This window comes from Parastagonospora nodorum (assembly GCF_000146915.1).
Source record: "Parastagonospora nodorum SN15 chromosome Unknown scaffold_19, whole genome shotgun sequence".
NCBI classification, from domain to species: domain Eukaryota; kingdom Fungi; phylum Ascomycota; class Dothideomycetes; order Pleosporales; family Phaeosphaeriaceae; genus Parastagonospora; species Parastagonospora nodorum.
This window is the reverse complement of record NW_001884567.1, coordinates 246,707-260,231: the sequence shown is the minus strand read 5'-3', so window position 1 is coordinate 260,231 and position 13,525 is coordinate 246,707. Positions and strand designations below refer to the sequence as shown.

Sequence of the window (13,525 nt, the reverse complement as noted above, 5' to 3'; positions counted from 1 at the left end):
GCACGTTGACGGTGTCGTAATGCGGAAGGCAGTCTGTGCGCTGCATTTGCATAATGCAATTGCTGGGAATAAAACGTCCATGCTCGGTGGCCTTGAACTGTGCAAAGATGTATGAGCTGCCCCAGGCCAATGGGAGATGGTCCTCATGGCCTGCCTCTATTGGCTGCCTCGGACCACATCGCAGACCCCAGTCCAGTAGGCGAGGTAGGTATGACGATATCTACAAGACGGGTGCGATGGCGTCGGTATCAAGCGTCACCGGTATGCAGGTGCAGAATGTTGATTGAATCATTCATTCGCGAAAACGATGACTGTGTACTTTGAGCCTCCTCCTATCCCACTACACACAAACTCCATCTACCTACCAGCCACATATCTCTCACAATCATCTCCAAACCCCATCTTCTCAGCTACCAAACAAAACATCTCCGCCCAAGTCACGAGAAACAATCATCATCACGGCCGCTCCATCCATCCCTAGCCCCGGTAATCACAAGCGCACTAGCGCCATATCCAATCTTAGTCCCCGTCCTTACTCCCCGACAGCCACCACAATCATCACCGACCTATCCTTCAACCAGGCAAAGATCAGCCTCATACCTGAAACACTGAAACTCGCGAATGCCTGTACGACACGTGCTGATCCCAGCCTCTCAACCCGGACACAAGACGTAAACGACAGCTAGCTCAAGGTACCTGACGCTGGGAATAGCTGACTCTTGGTTGAGGCCGCCATCGGCGCCTGCCTGTGTTACTATTGGATGGCTCGTTTGGCGGAGAAAGGCTACGGATCCCGAATGTACGATTTGATCGTTGACGGAGTGGGGACTAAAGGTTGGCCTCAGGCAAGAGGCCGGGTGTGAATAGTCCAACACGCTGCGAATGATTCATTTGCTGTTGCGTGTTTGAATCGCTAGCTGGCTTGTCAGACTGTTTTGGATATCTGCGTCCCGGGTGTATGCAGCTGGGTGTTTTCGTTGCGATCACGGGATTGGGGTTGAGATAAGGTGATGTGGGTTGAGGGACGTTGTTGTTGGTGTCTCACTTCGATCGTCTTTTCTCCGATGTTAGCGGAAGGATGGCGGGAGGTGTCGAGCACGAGAATTTCCAGTCGCGTATCTCTGTCTCATCCGCAAGAGTCCAGCTTTCATTCATGTAAACAGATAAAGTAAATAAGAAGAACCTCATCCTCAAACGCTAAAACATGTATCCAAACCACTGCCCACCCCAAGCACCTCATTGTCACTATACCACCACCATCACCATAAATTGCCACTTTCAGCCTTCCCCACATTCTCGCCCTTACACATATTATTAATAGATGTATCAACTACTGCAGCCACAATCCATCCTCTCTCCCATCCCTACCACGCCTGCACGTCAAGGGACCCTTCTGCTGACCCCGATGTCGCGTACTCAAGGCGTAGATGGGACCAGGGTTTAGCGATGGTGTGAGAGGGTCTTGGAACAGGGCGACACCCGACTGCAGGATGCGTCGGTGATGCAGGTCGGTGGCGGGCCTGACTGGGGGTTGGAAGACGTTGTTTGGTTGAGATGTGCACAACGTACTCTACTTCGAGGTATGATGGGGTGGCAAGTTTGGGAGTAAGAGATGAACGCGCATTGAACTTTGGAATTCCAAGCGAATTGAATCGCCTATGCACAACCACCCGATTTCTAGTCCAAAATAACTATCAAACATGCACCTAATTTAACAGCCGACCCTGTACTTGAACTACTCGTCGTCGCTCTCATCATCCTCCTCTTCTAGCTCGTCCTCACTAATCGCATCAAGCTCCTGATCCTCTTCCTCCTCGCCAGAATCGTCTTCGAACTGCTCGACACCATCAGTTGCATCCTCCTTCTCAGCCTCTTTCCTCTTCTTGTCGTCGGTCTTCCTCGCATCCTCCAACATCTTGTTCTTTTGATCTCTCGACTTTCTTTGTCCGGCTACATAAGCACCGAGCGGTGTCTTCTCCCACTCGACATCCTTGAGGAAGCCCTCGACGCCAGCTCGGTTGTTGGGCGCAAAGTCAATCTTCGCGCGCTTCTCCTCGATCCATTTCGAGTTGGCTTCGAGTTTCTGGACAAGCAGCACGATGAGCGAGTTGATCTTAGAGTTGCGGTTGCCGCCGGTCTTTTTCGTCATAGCTTTGACCCAGCGCTTGAGCATTACAATGACGGGTAGAGCGAGTTCTGGGAAGGCGATGTTCTTGGTCCAGAGGATGAAGAACTCGGACAATAGCTCGGCTACTTGCTCCCCGACACCATCTTGATAGACGCGAGTCCGCAGATATGCTTTTGTAGCCCTGATGGCGATGCTGAAGTCCATCGTCTTTAGTGTGCTGGGCTTGGGCTGCTTCTTCATCTCAGCTGAGTTCAAGACCTCGACGAGCGCTGGCGCAAGCGGGATGTAAGTTGACGTTGCTGATGAGATTCGGAGTAGGGAGCGAACAAGCTGGAAGCGGAGAGGGAAGTATTGCGCAGTCGGGATGAGGCGCATCGCACCCAAGGTGAGCTGGACAATGGGATAGATGAGCGGTCGTAATGGCGAAGGCTTGCCGGCCTCAGCCTCGCGAAGTGACTCGCAATGTGCTGCAACAACTCGCGACCAGAAATCTAGAGAGTGGATGTACTGCCAGTTGTATACCGTCTTGTACGAGTCCTTCGTCTTGTTTGTGATACTAGTTCGGAGGTGAATCGCTAATTGGCGAATAAAACCGAAGCCTGTCGTGTATCCTACAGTAGGATCGATACCCCAAAGTTCTGATGCGGTGTTCTTCATCAGATTTATTCCTTGGATGTTGTGAACCGTCGTGTTCCTTGCGCCCTTGACAAGTCCTTGGTAGGCTTGCTTTAGAACAGCTTCACGAATGCTTGGATCGGAGATGACTAGGAGTCTTCGCATAACAAGGAAGGCTGACAACCTCGTCATCTCGTTGTTGGCAGAATCTGACCATACAGACGACACAACCTTTGTGAGCTCTCGGACGATCTTCTTGAACGAGAGGATGTAGGGCAGCAGGCCGAGTAATGACTCGAGCGTCATGCGGAGAGTAGAGGCATCGGAGAGGTTCTCGAGAAGATGTTGTATCGAAACAGTGTGCGACTTGAGAAGGGGAGTAAGAGTGCTGAACTTCTTCGCATCGGTGGGTACGCGTCTGTAGTTGTCAGTGCATGCTCTGCTACGTGATTGCGAATCACTTACAGCTTTCCGCCTGCGGTCTCCTTGACAGGCAGGTGATGTTGCAGCACCTTTGGTACAAGCTGTAGAGCAGTCACGAGGACCTCATGGTACACTGTAAGAGGTAAGCATTGTCGTCAGGACTGACAGCTGAGAGTCGCATACCATCTGGGTCGGATATTGTGTATTTGTAGTTCTTGCCCTCGTCGTCGTTCAGATGGGCAGCGGTTCGGAAGGCTAGAACCACCTCCTTCATGGCACGCAGTGAAAAGTTGGTCTCCATGGAAGATTTCCACTTCTTTATGATCTTCTTCGTGACCTCGTTGCCTGTTGTCGCTTCTTCATCATCCTCGTCGCTGTCCGCCTCTACAGCCTTCTTCTTCTTTTTCCTCGGCGTTGCCTCGTCTTCACTGGCGCTGAGCGCATCGATCTCGGCCAAGTCTGCGTCTTCGGCAAAGTCAAGGAGCTCTGCATCGTTGTCCTTGAGGTACTTGTAGAACTCGGGGTCCTTCTTTTGCAGATCTGCGAGCTGTCCCTTATGCGCCTCTGCGTCGTCACCCGAGTCACTGTCCGAAGCAGATTCTTCGGCACCTGCAGTCGCCTCGGGCATCTCGGCATCTGAATCTGCGGCGCCTCCGTTCTCGATCGGTGTGCGTTTGCGCTTTCCCGTCTTTGGTTTTGTCGAGGACTTTTTCATCTCTGGCACCTGGAACCCGCCCTCGAAGAACTGGTCCATGGACATCTCGCCGAAGGAAGCGTCCTCCTTCTCTGCTCTCGAGCTGGGCTTCTTGCTTTTCGCATCTTCGAGGTCGTCCGCTTTCGCGTTGTCTCTGGCCTTGCGCTCCTTCTTCTTCACATCCATCTGCTTCTTCTGCTTGATTTTCGCGACATCTTTCCGGCGCTTGATGACATCGTGCAGTTTGTTCTTCTCGAACTTCTTGGTCGCCTTGGAGACCGGCATCTTGAGGGTGTCGGTCGGTGGTTTGACGTGGGTTGGGCGTGGTACTCGAGGCGCAGAGTTGCAGCCAAAAATTTGGATCCACTTTCGAAAAAGTTACAGATGCCAAGATTTGCAGGGTCCTAGCTCCTTCCCCACATGCCCGGCGCTAGCGTCATGGGCACCACCAAAGCAAGCAAGCTTCACCGAGGCTGGTAGACATCAACACCCCAGATCAATCCGCGTACAGCTGATAGCCATGCACAACAACCGGCAGCTGGCGTATGCACCGACGCCCTACATACCGCGGTCTGCACTATCGGCGACTATCAACCTCGACGAGGTACATGACGCCGCAGTACACCTTCTACTACCACGCATGCGCTGACACTCCGTATAGGAGGTCAAGCTATCGACCACAAATGCGGAGCGAGACTTGTACGACTCTCTGGCCGAGATATACAGCATCATCATCACGCTTGATGCGCTAGAGAAGGCATATTTGAAGGACTCCATCACCGAAGTTGACTACACCGGAACATGCAGCCGTCTGTTGAAGCAGTACAAGTCAAACTTGGCCAACGAGACAGTCGCGCGATCATTTGGGGATCTGGACTCCTTCACGCGGGAGTGGCAGGTACGTTATGTCGGATCTGGTTCGTCGTGCGGTGCTGATGAGCCTCCAGATGGAATGCCCACGAGCTGTCGAACGCCTGCGCATTGGCATTCCAGCCACCGTTGAACAAGGGCCTTCTCACAATACTACACAGCAAGGCGACTTCGCTGACGCGACGCTCGTAGTCAATGCGACCGAGACCTTCATTACGCTGCTCGATGCTATCAAGATCGGTCTCGTCGAGAAGGATACACTACACCCTCTGCTAGTTGAGATTATACAGGCAGTGAACAAGGTCACTGACAAGGAATTCGAGAGCAAGGGCAAGATTGTGCAGTGGCTTATCTCCTTGAACCAAATGAGGGCATCCGAGAAGCTGGACGACGAACAGGCCCGCGAGTTTGAGTTCGACATGCAGCAAGCATATCATGGCTTCAAGTCCACATTGAAAAAGGATTGAAGAAAGGCTCAGCAGTGCTGCTCATGTTGTCGAGCGCGCCACTTTACAGCTCGGAACTGCCCCGCGATGCCCAAAGAGCACGGACCATGTTGGACCCGAGCAGACTTTCTGTGAGTACCTCCAGCGTCAGAACCCCGGTCGCGATATTTCCGATATCTTTCAGCATGTTACTGGATGGTACAGACGCAATAGGTTCCGATTGAGACGACGAACTAACAATGTCGACCAGTACTCGACCTACCGCAACTATACACGAAGCCGTCCGCCGAAACCCTTCTCCAAACACTTTCGCAACTCACTTCTGCTCCTCCCTCATGGGACCGTTCGCATACCAAATCCGGAAGTTTATCTGCGCATGATGCGTCTCGAGATTGCGGTGTCGAGCCGTCGCCCCAGATCAATCCCGAAGGTGTCACTCGATACCTCACCAGCATAGTGAGCAGCGCCCTACAATGGATCGACGACGACGATACCAAGGAAAAGATATGGGATGAGGCTAGCTCGAGGCTTAGCGAAAGATCTGGTCGCACGGCAATGGGTGCCATATCTCGCAAGTTTCGGATACCAACATTGACCAGCTCTTTTGAGCTCGACATCCATGAGCCTGCGCTTACCGGCGACGATCTCGGCCTGAAGACATGGGCAGCTTCTTACATGCTCGCGAAGCGCCTTCATACATTCGGCCTACTACCAGTAAGCTCTGAACGGAAATTGCGAGTGCTCGAGCTAGGTTCTGGGACGGGTCTGGTCGGACTCGCAATGGCAGGCCTAGGAGCAGATGTAGTCCTCACAGACTTACCAAACATACACTCGAACCTGGCCCGAAACGCTATGGACAATTCGGCTGTCATTACGCAAAATGGCGGTTCGGCTCGCACTGGTATTCTCGACTGGACCGAACCAACCCTTTGCCAACTCACACCACCTGCTGTACACCAAGGCCAACATGAAACCATCACTGACAAGTTTCCTTTGATACTTGCTGCAGATTCACTGTATTCACCAGACCATCCACATATGCTAGTCGACAGCATTGAGGTGTGGTTGTCAAGTGACAAGCATGCAAAGGTTGTTGTTGAGTTTCCTTACAGAGATGCATACCTTCCGGAGATCAAGACATTCCGCGATCGCATGGAAAAGATGGGATTGAGCATACATGATGAGGGTGAAGAGAAGGGCTACGACGACTGGGGAACGTCGGGCGCGAGTGGTGAAGACGACGAGGACTGTCTTGTGACTTGCTGGTGGTCAGTTTGGGGACGCACTATGCCTGCCAACATTTGAGCCATCAGTCAAGTGTTTTGGACACAGCTTAGATCCCCAGAAGGGTGTCCTTCCGACTTGGGATTCGTCATCGCGATCGTACCGGGCTTTTACAATGACATGTCAAGTTTATGCCCGCGCATACCAGCCACTTAGCGCAGTGCGGCTCGAACTTGTTGCCCGAAGCTCTCAGGTCGAGTGGATTTGTTCAAGAGTCGCGGTGTTGACAAGCGGGAGATGTTGCATAACTCAGGATGCAAGGCAGTGAGAACTTGACAGACCTAGAGTCCATGCAGGACGTGGGGGAGGCAGTTCCTGGATGCGATAGTACAAACGAACATCAATTGGCGGTCAGCTTGAAAGCTCCATTATGCGGTCTGGTCCTTTTGTTTGCCATGTGGTTCATTTTAAACTTCTTTAGTTCACCTCAGTTTGCCGTTTTACCGGCTTCGGATAATCTTCCTGAGCGGCATTATCCTTCCCCACGAATCAGTGGATCTGTTTCCTATCTTAGTAATTCGAACAGCTACGGCGATTCCCAGCGGTTTCGGTCCATCGCTCGGCACGCTGCGCTACCAGACTCTCTGCTTCCAACAAACGGACTGACGCAAACCGGTTATTTCCCGGATAATCAGCACGCAAACGCTTGCGCTAGAGTTGGTCCCTGGTGTACCGCGGGATAGCTCAACACGAGCTACAGCGACCCGCCATTAGCTTCGTCACAATTTCACTGTGGTTACGCGTGAGCATTGCATACTTTTCCATTCTGCCATCAGATTCTCTCTTCTCTTCCTCAACTTTGGGTACATCCTCGAAAACACGAAACAAAGCACAGGTTACACATACATCAAAATGACGACAAAGACAGCTACCCAGAAGGTAGAGCTCCCCGTGCCCCACCAACCCCGCCATTCGCGCTCGCCGCATGTTTACAGAACCACAACACGCATCCCTGACTACAATTGAGCTCACACAAACTTCAGAATCCTTCCTTCGTGCTGCAAGCACCCAACAAAGTTGTCTACGAGGACAGGCCCATCCCCGATCTCCCTTCACCATACGATGTCATTGTCAAGCCAAAATGGACTGGTATTTGCGGGTCAGATGTGCACTACTGGGTTGAGGGACGCATCGGACACTTTGTCGTTGAGTCACCCATGGTCCTCGGTCATGAGTCCGCTGGAATCGTACACAAAGTTGGCGATAAGGTCAAGTCACTGAAAGTTGGCGACCGCGTGGCAATGGAACCGGGTGTGCCTTGCCGTCGCTGCGTACGCTGCAAAGAGGGAAAGTACAACCTTTGCCCAGATATGGCTTTCGCTGCTACACCCCCATACGACGGAACGCTTGCACGGTACTATGCTCTGCCCGAGGACTACTGCTATAAGCTCCCAGAGAACATGAGTCTTGAGGAGGGCGCACTTATCGAGCCTACTGCCGTCGCGGTGCACATCACTCGACAAGCATCAATCAAGCCGGGAGACTCTGTGGTTGTATTCGGTGCCGGTCCCGTTGGTCTGCTATGCTGTGCTGTCGCAAAAGCATATGGCGCAAAGAAGATCGTCACAGTCGACATCAACGAGCAGAGACTAAACTTCGCACTCCAGTACGCTGCGACGGACAAGTTCAGCAGCGCACGAGTCAGCGCGGAGGAGAATGCAAAGAACTTGATCAAGGACTGCGAACTCGGTCCTGGCGCGGACGTCATTATCGATGCGTCGGGTGCGGAGCCGTGTATCCAGACCGCGATCCACGCGCTGAGAATGGGTGGAACTTATGTTCAGGTTCGTATGCATATTTTTCATGTACGATTCAGTGCTAATAAATCATACAGGGCGGCATGGGCAAGCCAGACATCAACTTCCCCATCATGGCCATGTGCACCAAAGAGCTCAACGTCAAGGGCTCTTTCCGCTACGGCGCCGGCGACTACCAAACCGCCGTCGATCTCGTTGCTGGCGGGCGCATCTCGATCAAGGAGCTGATTACCGGCAAGGTCAAGTTCGAAGATGCGGAGAATGCGTTCGCGCAGGTCAAGAAGGGTGAGGGAATCAAGCTGCTTATTGAGGGACCTGAGGAGTGAGTTGCGCTCTATCACATCTTCCTCTCATGATGATTTCGATATAGAGTTTTGGAGTGCTTGACTTGCATGTATTGGCGGGAGGTGTTGCATACTAGTGGACGAAGTCTTTTTTATTATTTTATTATTTTGGACTGTCCACTTTCAGTCAATCAAATTTTCTACGTACTACATTTCCTAGGCTGCCGTACTCTCTCCGAGTCTCTCGAATTCCGATGTCCAAGGCCCTGCCTCGATTCACACTGTACTACAAATCCTCAACTACGACGTAAAGCAAACAGCGGCACCCCATGGCCTGAAGTTATACACAGTACTACCAGGCTTCAGATTTGAACGTAAGCTCGTGTGTATAGCTTCAGGCTGTCAAACAGGCTGCCGCTCCCTTCCCACCGTAATTGAGAACCTGTAGTACATCTCACACAGTATCATCACACCTATTTCCAGACACAACCCAATCCTTCACCCTAACAATAAAGGAAAAATCATAACAATAGCTAACCCACGGCCTCACAGCCCATCCGCCCAAGACACCACCACTCCACCCACGAAATCCAAATCTAAATCCAAATTCCAACCCACGCGCACATCCCACCGCAAGCGCAAAAGTGAGTCGTTGAACTAGCCTACATGTCACCGTCTCAAAAATCCCACAAACTTCTGTCATTAGGCTTGTCAAATGTCAAGGTTCTGTCATGCAGGGAACAGAAATTTACCGGGCCGGGGGGTGGAGCTGAAGCATAAGGCGTATGGGGGTGAGGCATGATACTGAGGCTTGGGAGATTTGGGTCGTGGGTTGGTGTGAAACGGGGGATGCCTCAGTCTAGCGAACGACGGCTCAGTTTGGATATTATGGAAAAAACGGAAAGGGAAAAAAGGGCGATGTTAGTAATTTCCAATGAATGCATGTTTGGCTGAGTCTTTGATTTGATTGTGTTGGTTTATTTGTGTGTTTCTTTGGGGAGTGTTTTTTCCTTCTGGTATGCTCAGCTCTTGAGCGATAAAAATAAAATAAGTACGGAATTCGCTTTCGTGATTCGATGACAGTTCCCCCAAAAAGTTGCTGTTTCGTCCTTTGCCACCTGGGTCTTTCTAATGAAACTCCTTGAACGACCATTTCTCCTTTGCTTCCCTTGGCAATCTTCATTCAAATTGGGCTTGATGTTTGTGACTGGCACGCGCAAGAAATTGTCGGGACGCTTGATACGTAAGATTCGAAATTAACTGGTCGTACATTGGTCGTCTCTGTGTAAAATAGTCGTACATTGGTCGAAGCGAAATACTGGGGCGAAGGGTTCCTTCTCTATACACCGATCTTCCGTGCTGTTGAGCCGCGCTTGGGCAGGGTCCATGGCTCCGGGCAGACGATTTCTCCCTCGCTGTAGGCCCAGAAGTACGCGATCATGCCGACGATGTAGTAAAGACCCGAGTTTGTGCCTTGGTAGAGGAGCAGTGCGCAGAGGGCACAGAGTGGGTAGAAGATTAGGCGGGCCTCAATGGATCGGTGCAGACCGGTGCCGGCGAGGAGCGGTAATGGCCACTCCCCAGGCGAGAGCGACGACGCCGACGATGAGGTTGATGATTTGGAGCACGGGGAAAGGCTTGACGGCAGAGTCGAGGTTCTTGGTAAGGAAGTCCCAGAAGATTTTCGGCCAGAAGAAGGCTTCGAGTGCAGCGGCTAATTGATCTGGAAACTGTCAGAATGCTTCGTGATTTTGTTGTTGTTATGGTGGTGGTTGCGACTTACAAGCGGCGGCTGTGAGGACGACTAGGCGTGCCCAGTGGTTCTTGATTAACTTGCCCATGATGAGGTATTAAAGAAAGGATACGAGCAGTAAACCGAGCCCGCGGTCGATAAAGAATGAAGAGGGTTTAAAGAAGCGAAAATGAAGAAAAGATAGAACGGCCTGCGACTACCAGTAGCCTTGACGACAGACAGCAATGAGTAGTCTTGGAGCAGGGCAGTGGGGTTTTGTTATAGGCGCTGCACCGCCGGGCGCAACAATGGGCGGTTCCACCTCAGGATTGAAAGCGGTAAAGTGGCAGCTGGTCTGCGCACAAACAGGAGCAGTGTTCAAGCGCAAGGTACGCGTGGGTGAAGGCGTGGCTGAGGCGTAGCCGAGTCTCAGGCGTGTTAGGTGTTCAGGCAGCTTTTGCTGTGCCCGTTGATCTTCGATACAGAGGGTGTGTCAGTACCGCTCGCAGGACAGCGGGAAGTGCCCGCAATTGTACAGACAGTTAATGCATGGGGTACGTGCGCTTCTCGACTGGGGGGAGTCTACTGGGGCCAGTGTAGCCGCTGGATCCACACGCAGCACGACGGGTGCTGTGAAGACGATTGGGTGGGCGAACGGCCGATGCGAGGTGGCTTGCCTCGATGCAGCCAGCCGTGTAGAGCAGCGGCCTATCAGCGTCGATTCTGCGCACCTTGGCGACGAGGCATCGCGTAGAAAATAGACCGTCTTGATGAGTCTGCATTCACGTGGCTGATGGCGAACATGGAATTCAATCGTTGAAGGCTTGGGCAATATCGCATACCGCTCTTTCCGCGAATGATCTGGTGACTGTGTCGTGACTAGCCTTGCAGGCACGGGCACTTCACAGAATGGCAAACACAGCATCCGAACAGGACTCCACTGCCCATAGTGGAAGCACTCGAGCTCGACATGAACCCGGAACTGGCTTGCCGCGCTCGATCTTGATCTTGGAGGTCCACATCGAATCACTAACCCCTGGAGCCTACTTCGCCGCAACCTCACGGATGCCTTAGAGCCGGTCTCCTTACCGTGCATCAGGATGCCGGTTCGGTCGGTAGCTGCAAGGAAGATCAGATGGAAGGGGTCCTGGCACCTCAGGCTTGCCCATCAAACAACATCATACGACAAAGTTTACCTCAGGTCCAGTCTATGCCGTCATCGAGGCCTGGTTGGCAGCATGACAGCCGTTGACACAAACAACATCAGGCCACACTCGTTCGGTATCAGTTCCCTGGGAGTGACAAGCTTTTTGGAAACCAAATGTCGGCGGTTTAACGCAATGCGAACATGGCGTATAGGGCAGTTAAGCAGTTTGGAGCAGCTCGTGTGTGACGTCCACGAAGATGACGACCAGAAACAATGGCCTGACATTGTTTTCGGCCTGCAGGAGCCTCACGGAGACTTGGATCTTATGCTGCGAGATCTTGATATTTCCTATTGAGGAAGTGCACGATAGTGTAATCTCCTGGGCAGTGTCATGGCAGCTGCAACACCGACTACCAAGGTCCGACAACGTTGCGCCAGGGCCTGGACTTGACCATCACTCAGCAAGCCAGGGTCTTGATTGCCACCAAGAACTTTCTTCTATCGCCTGCTTGATTCTCTGCAGATGCTGTGCAGAATCACAGTCTAAGGCAAGACTAGCTGTGATCGCATCTGACCACGCGGGCGGCCGCCCGTCCTGTCGCCATTCTCCGCCGGCCTCCATGGCGAAAAGACCCAAAATAGCGCATTCGTCCTGTACACCTGCAGCGCGCACAGCGCTATGCTTGGCTCGGCCTTGTGGGGGTCGCTCAGCGCTTCGCGGCCCGCTTAGATTGGCTGCTGAAATGGCGCCCAGCATACCGGCCTTGTTTTGTGCTACCAACCACAGCATCAAGTGGCTTCGAAAGCATCGAAGTCGCTGCTCGTCCACGCCTCAGCGGTTCCAATGGAAGGCCTCGACAGACTTCTTCCAGGACCGCTAGTCTTGCCAAACTTCTCTGCGTTTGCATTTGTGCCGGGCCATAGTTTAGGAATACCCGATTTCTACACACGCTACACCCCCCAGTTGCTTCGACCTTCGCTGCCAATTGCACCCTAACGTCTTGCACGTTCCGTTCATATCGGACAATATCGCCTCTCTGAATCATTTCCAAAAGATTTCAAGCCTTGTGCTCGTCGTGCATACTCGCTTGTACTGTTATAGCAGACTCGAACGCGCATCGTCTCACTACACCCCGGAGTGTCAGAGCCCCTTCGCGAAGCGAACAACGACGAACAGCCTCAGCAACATTGGCTCGTTTGCCACACAGCGCCGCAACCGCCCATGCAATCAGTGTGAATCTGCAGTCATCAAAGAAAGATTCCAAAGATTGATGCAATCTGCGATCGAAAGGATTGCTGTTCAAAGTTCCCTCAAGAACAAGTGGATTCGCAAGGAGACTACTCGTGGTTCACCACGCCGCATACCCGTGCATTGCGCAGAATACAATTCCTACATCGAGACTCCGCATACATAACATACCTAGATCGAAGAACATGCTTGTGTGCCTTGTGCTTCAGGTTTGAGACGCTCTTCACACACTTGGCGCCCAACGCATTGGCCCAACCCCTCGAGTGCCTTCGACATCTCACCAACGGTCCTGAGGCTCCTTGAGGTTTGGCGCAACCTGGTCTCTGCCTGGAACTTTTCCACTTGTGGATCGCGCGAACTGTCACCCGCCTTATCCCCAGCAACTATACGTCAAATCTTCAGGGCACTGGTTTGAGCCACGCCCGTTCGGAACAGGACGTCCTTGGTTTCAGCACAGGCGTGCCGCCGCACCGAATACCGCACGGCTCTTTCGAGATCCACCTGATCTGCACCTGGAGTCCCACCCACGTTCAAGCCTCGATATTCTAATACCCTGCGTTCCCTTGAAGTCTTGGGCCGTCCTCCACCTCCGCGCTCTCTACCTCTCTCTCCGCCCGCTGGACGCCGACATTCTTTTCTTGCTCTTCGTATCTGGCTGGCCGGGTCGAACTTCGACTGGATCTTATTCCCTCCCCGGTTGAGGTTCGCTTTCGTGTAACATATAACATTTAATTCTTGTCCTAATACCGTTGAACGGCCTTGGTTGGATCTTTTGGTGGTCATACACAACACACAACCGTCACGATGGGAGCAAGTGGTGGCGGCAACAGCGCCATGCTGGCCCGGTTCACTCGGCCGCGGAAACTCATATTCCATTTCTTCTTTTCGGGATGAAT

The 13,525-nt window shown here is 52.5% G+C and overlaps 5 protein-coding genes across 5 annotated transcripts; 3 read left to right on the top strand and 2 right to left on the bottom strand.

Moving 5' to 3' along the window:
* Nucleotides 1-107: 107 nt before the first annotated feature.
* SNOG_11394 (hypothetical protein) lies at nt 108-686 on the top strand (the record flags this gene model as incomplete). Its single annotated transcript, XM_001801585.1, has 3 exons — nt 108-204; nt 228-261; nt 326-686. The coding sequence occupies 3 exons, from the start codon at nt 108-110 to the stop codon at nt 684-686; spliced, it is 492 nt and encodes a 163-aa protein (XP_001801637.1).
* A 921-nt stretch (nt 687-1,607) lies between these two features.
* Nucleotides 1,608-4,145, bottom strand: SNOG_11393 (hypothetical protein; the record flags this gene model as incomplete). The annotated part of the gene is made up of 3 exons (XM_001801584.1): nt 1,608-3,182; nt 3,209-3,299; nt 3,350-4,145. 3 exons carry the CDS (start codon nt 4,143-4,145, stop codon nt 1,736-1,738), a joined length of 2,334 nt encoding a protein of 777 aa, XP_001801636.1. The 3' UTR covers nt 1,608-1,735.
* Nucleotides 4,146-4,280: 135 nt separating this feature from the next.
* Nucleotides 4,281-6,836, top strand: SNOG_11392 (hypothetical protein; the record flags this gene model as incomplete). Its single annotated transcript, XM_001801583.1, has 5 exons — nt 4,281-4,313; nt 4,522-4,758; nt 4,808-5,154; nt 5,213-5,363; nt 5,594-6,836. 5 exons carry the CDS (start codon nt 4,281-4,283, stop codon nt 6,479-6,481), a joined length of 1,656 nt encoding a protein of 551 aa, XP_001801635.1. The 3' UTR covers nt 6,482-6,836.
* A 476-nt stretch (nt 6,837-7,312) lies between these two features.
* Nucleotides 7,313-8,543, top strand: SNOG_11390 (hypothetical protein; the record flags this gene model as incomplete). The annotated part of the gene is made up of 3 exons (XM_001801582.1): nt 7,313-7,351; nt 7,444-8,244; nt 8,295-8,543. The coding sequence occupies 3 exons, from the start codon at nt 7,313-7,315 to the stop codon at nt 8,541-8,543; spliced, it is 1,089 nt and encodes a 362-aa protein (XP_001801634.1).
* A 954-nt stretch (nt 8,544-9,497) lies between these two features.
* On the bottom strand, nt 9,498-10,736 carry SNOG_11389 (hypothetical protein). Its single transcript, XM_001801581.1, has 2 exons — nt 10,285-10,736; nt 9,498-10,224 (listed from the first exon to the last, which is right to left on the bottom strand). Exons 1-2 carry the CDS (start codon nt 10,340-10,342, stop codon nt 10,031-10,033), a joined length of 252 nt encoding a protein of 83 aa, XP_001801633.1. The 5' UTR covers nt 10,343-10,736; the 3' UTR covers nt 9,498-10,030.
* Nucleotides 10,737-13,525: the final 2,789 nt, after the last annotated feature.

Coding starts and splice junctions, on each gene's coding strand:
- SNOG_11389 (XM_001801581.1), bottom strand. CDS start 10,342: ATGGGCAAGTTAATCAAGAACCACTGGGCACGCCTAGTCGTCCTCACA. Junction 10,225..10,284: donor CGTCCTCACAGCCGCCGCTT/GTAAGTCGCAAC, acceptor GACAGTTTCCAG/ATCAATTAGCCGCTGCACTC.